The sequence below is a fragment of the Argopecten irradians genome, chromosome 12 (assembly GCF_041381155.1).
Source record: "Argopecten irradians isolate NY chromosome 12, Ai_NY, whole genome shotgun sequence".
NCBI lineage: Eukaryota > Metazoa > Mollusca > Bivalvia > Pectinida > Pectinidae > Argopecten > Argopecten irradians.
Genome location: NC_091145.1, coordinates 21,141,460 through 21,152,690, shown reverse-complemented (window position 1 = coordinate 21,152,690; position 11,231 = coordinate 21,141,460). Strand labels below are relative to the sequence as shown.

The 11,231-nt window shown below is 37.5% G+C and overlaps 1 protein-coding gene across 1 annotated transcript; it reads right to left on the bottom strand.

Moving 5' to 3' along the window:
• Nucleotides 1-1,949: 1,949 nt before the first annotated feature.
• Nucleotides 1,950-10,115, bottom strand: LOC138336960 (uncharacterized). Its single transcript, XM_069286608.1, has 4 exons — nucleotides 9,985-10,115; nucleotides 5,393-5,748; nucleotides 4,643-4,795; nucleotides 1,950-2,466 (listed from the first exon to the last, which is right to left on the bottom strand). The coding sequence occupies exons 1-4, from the start codon at nucleotides 10,094-10,096 to the stop codon at nucleotides 2,185-2,187; spliced, it is 903 nt and encodes a 300-aa protein (XP_069142709.1). The 5' UTR covers nucleotides 10,097-10,115; the 3' UTR covers nucleotides 1,950-2,184.
• Between the last annotated feature and the right edge of the window lie 1,116 nt (nucleotides 10,116-11,231).

Sequence of the window (11,231 nt, the reverse complement as noted above, 5' to 3'; positions counted from 1 at the left end):
TCGCCTCGTATCTAATAATTGCCCTTTATAGTCAGATGTTTGTAGATTGAGCTGTTGTTGGCAGTCATTTGGTCTTTCAATGTTTTTTCACAGGGTCAGATTTTGGCCAAATATGACAAAAGAAATTTTTTCGTGTTTGTTAACGAGCAGAAAGGTTGGCATGAGTCTGCAAAACTTGTACAATAGCCGTTTGAGAACAGCAAAGTATGCATGCCTCTGGCAGTCCTTAATGACCATGTGTTACATTTTTGGGTCTCTTGAAATTCTCCAAATCTTGTGCCCCCGGCCGCCCCCCCCCTCTTTAAAATGATTTCCCATACTATACAACAAAATTATGTAGTCCTACTTCTATGGAATCTAAAATGTCCAAGGTAAACCACATAATTTGGACCTTTCATTTAACTACCTATTCAAAATTCTTTTTTTTTAATATTCTAAGTTCTTCTCATGCTCTTTTTTCTTCCTGAAGAATGTAATTGCCATGTAATTGCAGCCACTACAGCTGTTAGCTAAGATTGTCAGGTCCAATACTTTGTCATGATACTCCACTGCTGAGCCAAAAAGCATGTTTACTTATTCACCCCTATAGACACATTTAGGCTCTTCTAAATCAAAGACTAAACCAGTCCATTATAAAATTTGAGGGGAAATTAGTTAAGCCATGAAACGTCAACCTGTTTCCTTTACATAATAAGATTAATTGCGTGGACATTAATTCTTCAGTTAACACACCTAATTCACATTATCAGAGATATAACAAACATTTTCCCTGGAACAAAACGTTTTGTTGCTATAGTAATTTAGCAGTGATGTTTAGATTCCCCGGTGATGTAAGAGAGAGATTCTATCTTGATGCGGTATTTACTGTCCTCGTCTGCTCTCCCCTGACCATGCTGTCTCATTGCCACCTAATCTATAGGACTGTAACTCAAACATACGCGGACATTATCTTGTTATGTACTGGAATGTAAATGCTAAAGTGGACTTGACGGGCCTACTCAAACCATGTAAATCATTAACAGATTTGCAATCTTGGTTTTGTATTGTCGATAAACGGCAGCAAATTTACCGTTACACTCATTACGCCTTCTTGGATAATTACTTGTTTGTCGGGTTACTAACGAGTTATGATAAAGTACAAAGTTTAAGCTTTGTTATTTTATTTATATTTTTTCGATGCACATTGATTTCTCAAACTGCTGACATTAACAAGAGAATCAGTCAGTAATTTTTAAAAAGAGTCTTACTTTTGATTTTCAGTAATTAAATAATAACTAGATAATACATATTGAAAAATATTGCTATTTTTGCTAAAACATTTCATAAGAATACCTGGTAGCTGAACTATCTTATCAGGAAATGTAGAATGCCCCTGCTTCTATATGAAATTTTTATGGAATAGAAATGAAAGCAATGGGTCAGATTGGATAGTAACTTTGGTTCTCAAGTGCAAATTATGCTCTAATTTACACATGCACCTTCCCATTCCACTCCCTTTTATGTCACCATTTTATGGCTATTACATGATATTCATCAATAGATAATAACATCTGGGTATTGCCATAGTTGTTTTATGACTCTCCCTACAGAGACAAATGAATTGACAAGCATTGCTATTATGAATCTTCTGATTTCTGTTATGAGGGAATTGCTTGGTCTAGCTTTAGTCAATACACTGGTCTGTCCTAGCTGTCAACGATTTTTACAGAGGCCTGTAGCTTGAATTCATTTGTAAATATATAATATGTTTTTTTTTTTTTTTTTAACATATTTTCCTTGATTTGGAAAAGATTAGATCCAAATTGTGAATTTGACAGAGGCCTGTAGCCTGAATGAATTCTTGAAATTATTCTGTATATATGTATTCATGACGTTTTTGTTATTCTTTTCTCAATTTTGCGATGATTGTAAAAAAATAGCTCCAAATAGAGAAAACACAACAAAATTGGTCTAGTTGAAGGGGTCTATATTTGCATGGCAATGAAGGACTCAAAACAAATCACCGACTTGTATACCAGGCAGCAATTCTAGTCCTGGAATTCTATAAACAACAACGAATTGTGTTACATAAAAGCACTTCATATTTTACATCACCATCTCCATAGAGATGCGACGGAGATACTTTGGGACAAGAAGTCCGAGCTATAACAACAACATATATACAGACAGATAATCGACACAACACTAAACGAGGTTACCAAATTCTTCTAGCAGACGTACAACAGACCACACGCCATGTGAGGCTACAGAGTCAGATGTCAGACTTACTAATAAGTCCCACTGGAAGCCCGACAACATCGGATTAAACAACCTTGGGAAGGATAACCTGTCTCTCACCTGATTGTCAATGTAGTTATCACATCCGTAGCACCAGACAGAAAGGTCGGAGAAACTCAAGGTCACCAAGTGCTGTTCTGTAGCACCGTGGATCACCATGTGTTCGTTGACGTATCTGCTGCAGTATACCTGAAAAAATAGACAGATAGTAGGTGTTAAATGCTATCAGATATAATATACTATTGGGGTTCAATTCCCTGCATATTTAAAATATTGTTTAAAAAAAAATAAAGATGCTTATTAGATTTCACATTTTCAATTACTGAGAGAATAAATATGTTATTCCGAGTAATTGAACCAATTGCGATACTTCAGAGATGTAGTGAGTGTATACTGTTAATGTAAATGGACAGCTCGTGACACAAGGAGAGCTAATAGAAGAAGCTTATTTGTATCATATAAAGTAATTCTATGTTGCTATGCAGATTTTATTTTAGGTGACTGATGCCCTCATGATTTTTGTTCTGATCATGCAGATAATTCATTTCCTGGGTATAGAAGTTATTTGTGAAAACTTTTTTCGGTATAGCAGTCATTGACAACTATGTTTGAAAGCCAGACAATTCTGCGCAGTCATTGACAACTATGTTTGAAAGCCAGACAATTCTGCGCAGTCATTGACAACTATGTTTGAAAGCCAGACAATTCTGCGCAGTCATTGACAACTATGTTTGAAAGCAAGACAATTGTGTTCCAGTCATGACAACTATGTTTGAAAGCAAGACAATTGTGTTCCATCATGAAAATATGTTTGAAAACAGACAATATGTTGTGTGTTCCAGTCATAACAATGTTGAAACAAGAATTTCTATGTTGTTTGAAAGCAAGACAGTTGTGTTCCAGTCATAGACAACTATGTTTGAAAGCAAGACAGTTGTGTTCCAGTCATAGACAACTATGTTTGAAAGCAAGACAGTTGTGTTCCAGTCATAGACAACTATGTTTGAAAGCAAGACAGTTGTGTTCCAGTCATAGACAACTATGTTTGAAAGCAAGACAGTTGTGTTCCAGTCATAGACAACTATGTTTGAAAGCAAGACAGTTGTGTTCCAGTCATAGACAACTATGTTTGAAAGCAAGACAGTTGTGTTCCAGTCATAGACAACTATGTTTGAAAGCAAGACAGTTGTGTTCCAGTCATAGACAACTATGTTTGAAAGCAAGACAGTTGTGTTCCAGTCATAGACAACTATGTTTGAAAGCAAGACAGTTGTGTTCCAGTCATAGACAACTATGTTTGAAAGCAAGACAGTTGTGTTCCAGTCATAGACAACTAACTATAGTTGTTTGAAAGCAAGACAGTTGTGTTCCAGTCATAGACAACTATGTTTGAAAGCAAGACAGTTGTGTTCCAGTCATAGACAACTATGTTTGAAAGCAAGACAGTTGTGTTCAGTCATAGACAACTATGTTTGAAAGCAAGACAGTTGTGTTCCAGTCATAGAACAACTATGTTTGAAAGCAAGACAGTTGTGTTCCAGTCATAGACAACTATGTTTGAAAGCAAGACAGTTGTGTTCCAGTCATAGACAACTATGTTTGAAAGCAAGACAGTTGTGTTCCAGTCATAGACAACTATGTTTGAAAGCAAGACAGTTGTGTTCCAGTCATAGACAACTATGTTTGAAAGCAAGACAGTTGTGTTCCAGTCATAGACAACTATGTTTGAAAGCAAGACAGTTGTGTTCCAGTCATAGACAACTATGTTTGAAAGCAAGACAGTTGTGTTCCAGTCATAGACAACTATGTTTGAAAGCAAGACAGTTGTGTTCCAGTCATAGACAACTATGTTTGAAAGCAAGACAGTTGTGTTCCAGTCATAGACAACTATGTTTGAAAGCAAGACAGTTGTGTTCCAGTCATAGACAACTATGTTTGAAAGCCAGACAATTGTGCCCATTCACTGACAACAATGTTTGAAAGACAATTTATGATCTGCTACGAAATTGATATAGCAATGGTAAATGATTCAGCAGACATATTTTTCTCCTAAACGTCACAGGGTTTCCCATGGTTTCTAGGGAAAAGATAACTATTTGTCTCAATATCATCAATATTGATGCATAACAACTTTCCTGTGATGACAGCATAATGAAAATACCTTTTCGCTTTTTTCCCTCTTAAGAATGGGAGAAAAATTAATCAGAAATAGTTTCTGACAACTGAAAGGTGTATATATCTCTTTAAATGTCTGACCAACACTTGGCAAGCCTCGAGTTGACCAATCAAAATCTAAAACTCCGTTGGAGATATCCCTGTCCACTTGACTGACTCATGAAATATTCCATTAATTGTTTTTATTTACCTTGTAACAGATGAGACAGATCCAGTTCTCGCCCACATTACCACAGTCAAGGCACGGAGCCTCTGTGTCCAGGACCGGCCCAGGTAGAGGCTGTACTGTCTCCAGATGAGGACACCAGGTGAGAGGCTGGACCGCAAACATCTGCTGGTGACCCTGTCAGAAAGAAATAGATTGTTTACTCAAGAAATGAAGGATTTTAAATACATTGATTTCAAGATACAAAATGTACCATAATGATGTGTGTGATAAGTTATTTAATGTTGATTAATCCCATCTTCCAGAGATTGGGTCAACCTATTTTGACTTCATTTTTGTGATGTAACAATCACTGGGAGGTGCAACAAGTCGACGATAAATCATACTTTACTTGTGTCGTTTTGGTATCTCAAAACCCTTGGTTTACTGTTTCATTTAATTCTTCCTTTATCTGTTTTGAATGTCAGTCATAATTACTGGCTGAAAGGCTGAAAATTCTATATTTCATAATGACTGACTTCCCTAACCCTTTAATGATTACAACAATAGAGAAGGTTAAGACAAGAACCTACAGTCGGTTGAGTACTGTGGTGAACTGTGGGCGCTATAGTAGTTTGAATGTCAAGACACCTTAATATCTTGTCTATGTCTAGGTCATATAGTATTGTGATGGTTTGAATGAGCTACATTATCATATTTCAAATGATCACCTTTTTTTTCTTTTTTTCTTTCTTCTTTTAATATTTTTTTTACTTATCTGAGACCAATACATACCATTTCTTCTAATGCTTGGACCACATTAAGTTTCTCCAACAAGGAACTGTTCGTCCCACCAACTGCGCCCTGTAGGTTCTCATCTGTGGAGGTTCCTGCTCCACTGACTGCTCCTGTAGCACCACCTACAGCTCCCCCAGCCCCGCCCACAGCTCCCCCAGCCCTAGCCCCAGCCCCACCCACAGCTCCCCCTGCCCCACCAACACCTTCCCCAGCCCCTCCCACAGCTCCTTCACTCTCCTTAGTAACTGAATCAGATTCTGTCCCCTTGTCGAGTGGTGCTTGTTCTGTAGCTGTAGATACTGTATCAGTGGTTGGTTTAGGCATCTCACTAGATACATCAGCTCTATCATACACTACAAGTAAAGAAAATGATATATAATTTCATATCATTCATACAAATATACTTATATATTGCGGTCTTGCTTAGTCCAATTGTTTTAAAATAATGCTGTTGAAACCAGGGAAACCATAATATTATCACACATTTGTTACCTGGAAATTTCAAATAAATGTGTTACATGACGTTGTTTTGGGATGTTTTTCACCTTTTTTGAATGTTCATCTAAATCTCAATGATTACTGATTATTCGTGCGTGTAACATAATTTCTAACAGACGAAATAAATAATAAGTTTCTCTCACAAAACAAAGATGTTATGATATATACCTACCCACAAGGCAGATAACTCTGTAACATTGCAAAGACCAATGGGAAAAGTCCCATGCAATAAAGACAATAGAATACCGTTAACTTTAAACTTTGCTTATTGGAATTATCTCCCCTTGATCAACATATTAGGAGAGCATGCAAGTCAGATCTTTAATAACATTATAGACATGACAGTTTCTTGGTTTCTAGAAAAATCTGAAACCAACATAAGAGAAGAGTACAACATTATCTTAATTGACTTTAAAGATGCTTCACCGCTGACAAATGGTATTTTTCACTATTAAAAACAGGAGCAGACGATTTAGTACTTTTACTTTATACCATTACCACCATTGAAAAGTTTGAGCCTTTAATTTTACTTCAAGTTAAAAATATGAAGAATAATTAATTGCATCCCGAAAACAAGAGGCCCAAGGGCCTTAACGGTCATCTGACTACCTTGGCAATAGCTGTATAGGGAATTAGATATATGGTGTCATGGTTAAAAAATAAAAACACTTGGTCATGACCATGTAAGGATCATTTCATGCAAGTTTCAGTCAAACTGCATGGGTAGAACTTTAGAAGAAGTTCAAAATGTGTTTTCAAGATGGCAGCTTTGGTGGCCATCTTGGTTTTTGGGTCAACCCGTCAAACAACAACACTTTGTTGGGACAATGTCAGTATCCTTAAAATTAATCAGACAAGTTCCAGCAAAATCGCACTGGAAGAACTTAAGAATAAGTTCAAAATATATTTTCAAGATGGCGGGAGTGGTGGCCATCTTGGATTTCAGATCAACATAAAATATAAAAACACTTGGTCAGGACCATGACAAGGATCATTTCATATGCAAGTATCAGCTAAATCACACTGGCAGAATTTGAGAAGTTCAAAATTCAAGATATAAGCCTAATTGACCCCTGACCTTGAAAGAAAGTCAAGGTCATTCATTTCAATAAATTTGGTAACCCTTCATCCCAGCATGCCACAGGCCAAATATGAGTACCCTGGACCTTTCGGTTAGTTACAAGAAGTCATTCAAAGAATTGAGTCTATTTGACCCCTGTGACCTAAAAAATAAGTCAAGGTAATCCATTTTCACACCTTTAGTAGGCCTTCATTACAGCATGAAACAGGCAAAATATGAGTACTCTGGGCCTTACGGTTATTGAGAAGAAAACGTTCAAAGATTTTAGCCTTTTTTACCCTTGTGACCTTGACAGCAGGTCAAAGTCATTCATCTTCATAACTTTGGTAACTCTTTATCCCAGCATGCTACAGGCCAAATATAAGTACTCTGAGCCTTACAGTTATTGAGAAGTCGTTCAAAGATTTAAGCCTATTTAACCCCTGTGACCTTGAAAGTAGGTCAAGGTCATAAATTTTCACAACTTTGGTAGCCTTTCATCCCCGCATACTACAGGCCAAATATGAGTACTCTGAGCCTCATGGTTATAGAGAAGAAGTCGTTCAAAGATTTTAGACTTTTTGACCCCTGTGACCTTGAAAGTAGGTCAAGGTCATTCCTTTTCACAACTTTTGTAGCTCTTCATCCCAGCATGCTACGGGCCAAATATGAGTACTCTGGGCCTTATGGCTATTGAGAAGAAGTCGTTCAAAGATTTGAGCCTATTTGACCCCTGTGACCTTGAAAGTAGGTCAAGGTCATAAATTTTCACAACTTTGGTAGTCCTTAATCCCAGCATGCTACAGGCAAAATATGAGTACTCTGGGCCTTATGGTTATTGAGAAGAAGTCGTTCAAAGATTTTAGCCTTTTTGACCCCTGTGACCTTGAAAGTAGGCCAAGGTAATTAATTTTCACAACTTTTGTAGCCCTTCATCCCAGCATGCACAGGCATTGATCTACAGGCCAAATATGAGTACTCTGGGCCTTATGGCTATTGAGAAGAAGTCGTTCAAATGATTTGGCCTTAGCCTATTTGACCCCTGACCTGTGACCTTGAAAGTAGGTCATTAGGTCATTCCTTTTCACAACTTTTGTAGCTCTTCATTAACCCAGCATGCTACGGGCCAAATATGAGTACTCTGGGCCTTATGGCTATTGAGAAGAAGTCGTTCAAAGATTTTAGCCTTTTTGACCCCTGTGACCTTGAAAGTAGGTCAAAGTCATTCCTTTTCACAACTTTTGTAGCTCTTCATCCCAGCATGCTACGGGCCAAATATGAGTTCTCTGGGCCTTATGGCTATTGAGAAGAAGTCGTTCAAAGATTTGAGCCTATTTGACCCCTGTGACCTTGAAAGTAGGTCAAGGTCATTAATTTTCACAACTTTGGTAGCCCTTCATCCCAGCATGCTACAGGCCAAATATGAGTACTCTGGGCCTTATGGTTATTGAGAAGAAGTCGTTCAAAGATTTGAGCCTATTTGACCCCTGTGACCTTGAAAGAAGGTAGGTCTAGGTCATTAATTTTCACAACGTTGGTAGTCCTTAAACCCAGCATGCTACAGGCAAAATATGAGTACTCTGGGCCTTATGGTTATTGAGAAGAAGTCGTTCAAAGATTTTAGCCTTTTTGACCCCTGTGACCTTGAAAGTAGGTCAAAGTCATTCCTTTTCACAACTTTTGTAGCTCTTCATACCAGCATGCTACGGGCCAAATATGAGTACTCTGGGCCTTATGGCTATTGAGAAGAAGTCGTTCAAAGATTTGAGCCTATTTGACCCCTGTGACCTTGAAAGTTGGTCAAGGTCATTAATTTTCACAACTTTGGTAGCCCTTCATCCCAGCATGCTACAGGCCAAATATGAGTACTCTGGGCCTTACAGTTATTGAGAAGAAGTCGTTCAAAGATTTCAGCCTATTTGAGCCCTGTGACCTTGAAAGTAGGTCAAGGTCAATAATGTTCACAACTTTGGTAGCCCTACATCCCAGCATGCTACAGATCAAATATGAGTACTCTGGGCCTTATGGTTATTGAGAAGAAGTCGTTCCAAGATTTTAGCCTTTTTGACCCCTGTGACCTTGAAAGTAGGTCAAGGTCATTCCTTTTCACAACTTTTGTAGCTCTTCATCCCAGCATGCTACGGGCCAAATATGAGTACTCTGGGCCTTATGGCTATTGAGAAGAAGTCGTTCAAAGATTTGAGCCTATTTGACCCCTGTGACCTTGAAAGTAGGTCTAGGTCATTAATTTTCACAACTTTGGTAGCCCTTCATCCCAGCATGCTACAGGCCAAATATGAGTACTCTGAGCTTTACAGTTCTTGAGAAGAAGTCGTTCAAAGATTTCAGCCTATTTGAGCCCTGTGACCTTGAAAGTAGGTCAAGGTCATAAATTTTCACAACTTTGGTAGCCCTTCATCCCAGCATGCTACAGGCCAAATATGAGTACTCTGGGCCTTATGGTTATTGAGAAGAAGTCGTTCAAAGATTTCAGCCTTTTTGACCCCTGTGACCTTGAAAGTAGGTCAAGGTCAATAATTTTCACAATTTTGGTAGCCCTTCTTCCCAGCATGCTACAGGCCAAATATGAGTACTTTAGGCCTTATGGTTATTGAGAAGAAGTCGTTTGAATGGAAAGTTTACGCACGGCGCACGGCGGACGGCGGACGGCGGACACCGACGGACGGTGCATGATGACTATAGGTCATCCTGACCCTCCAGGTCAGATGACCTAAAAATCTTTACCTTTATATCCTATATGGAATGAACTACTGAATGCGCATGCACCAAAGGCAAAATAAATTATTTCATGTTATTTTTTGTGTTATTTAGACTATCATATACACAATTAAACACCAATTATTGTTCAAATGATGAATATCATTTATGCTCTTTCGGCGGTGGAGCATCTTTAATGTTTAAATCTGTCAAATAAGAATATCCACTAATCGTAATTATTATATGTAAACTTCATGAAGCAGTGTTTAACTGAACAGATCCAAACACCTTCACAAAATCTTCTGGTAATTACCTGATACTGAGGTCATTTTGCTAGCAAGTTCTTCAATATTCTCTTTGAATTTCTTTTCCTCCTCCTTAGCTTCTCTTTCTTCTCTTTCTTCTTCAGAATTTCTGAAAAACATGACCAGGCAAAACCTATATTGACACTCTTTACTAAGACAAAACAAATTATAACAGACGATTATTTATGTTCTACAGTGTAATTTGTCTGGCACCAACATATCTGGTTGATATAGCCAGGTTTCTGGATTACACAGCTAGGTTTTAATTATTATAAGTCAAAAAGGAAAATATTTATTTGTACATGTATGCTAGCTGGAAAAGACAGTGCCACTTTTGACAAGAGATACGGTATATCTAATTATGCCAATTGCTCAATAGCAACAATAACTTTGATACTCTTCCAAAGGTTAGTTGTTTTTTGTTTGTTTTTGTTTGTTAGGGATTTCCATTTACGGATGGAAATCCCTATTGTAATTGTTATGTTTTTTCTTATTAAGGATTTCCATTTAGGATGGAAATCCCTATTGATTTCCATTTAGGATGGAAATCCCTATTGTTATTGTTCTGTTTTTTCTTCTTCTTATTATTTTTCTTTCTTTTTCTTATTTCCACAAATCTTGCTAGCAGGATATCTCAGGAACGGAATATTTTATTAGGTACGACGCTCAACTTTGGACACGTTATGAATGTACATAAGATCTTGAAATGTACGTTCGATTTTTTACAAAAATGTTCAAGGTCAAGGTCATAGACGTAAAAAAACAATTTTTTGGAACTAAGTTTAAGCGCTCATAACTTCATTACCGTACGGTGTACATCGTTCACGTTTTGTTATTCAGATAGATCTTGACATTGCGCGTGCTTTTCCCATGCCATGTTATCAGAGATTATGTCAAGGTCAAGAGTTCGCTACGGGGTCAAACAAAGGTCAAAAACGAAATTCAACACAGAAAAGTTTTGAAAGTTGGATATGAAAGGGCATGCCCTCAGAAATATATAATGACAAGTTTTAAGGTCATGTGATCCAAAATGGCGGAGATATAGGCCTTTGAAAAAAGGCTATTTTGGCGTTTTCCCGCCAAAATTTTTTAAGGTTTCAGCGCCTTTAATACTTAACATACATGCTTGAATTTTTGTATAGACATAGCATGGAGGAATGTCTACAGAACTTATGCTTTTTTATTGACCTTGACATTCATTCAAGGTCACAGGGGTCAAAAAGCTTTAAATCTTTAAACGACTTCTTCTTTATAA

Bases quoted from the DNA above. Each gene is read 5' to 3' on its own strand.
- LOC138336960 (XM_069286608.1), bottom strand. From the start codon at position 10,096: ATGTTTTTCAGAAATTCTGAAGAAGAAAGAGAAGAAAGAGAAGCTAAG. The intron at 5,749-9,984 runs GTAATTACCAGA...CTTTACTTGTAG, and splicing joins CAAAATGACCTCAGTATCAG to TGTATGATAGAGCTGATGTA. The intron at 4,796-5,392 runs GTATGTATTGGT...TCTTTCTGACAG, and splicing joins TCCAAGCATTAGAAGAAATG to GGTCACCAGCAGATGTTTGC.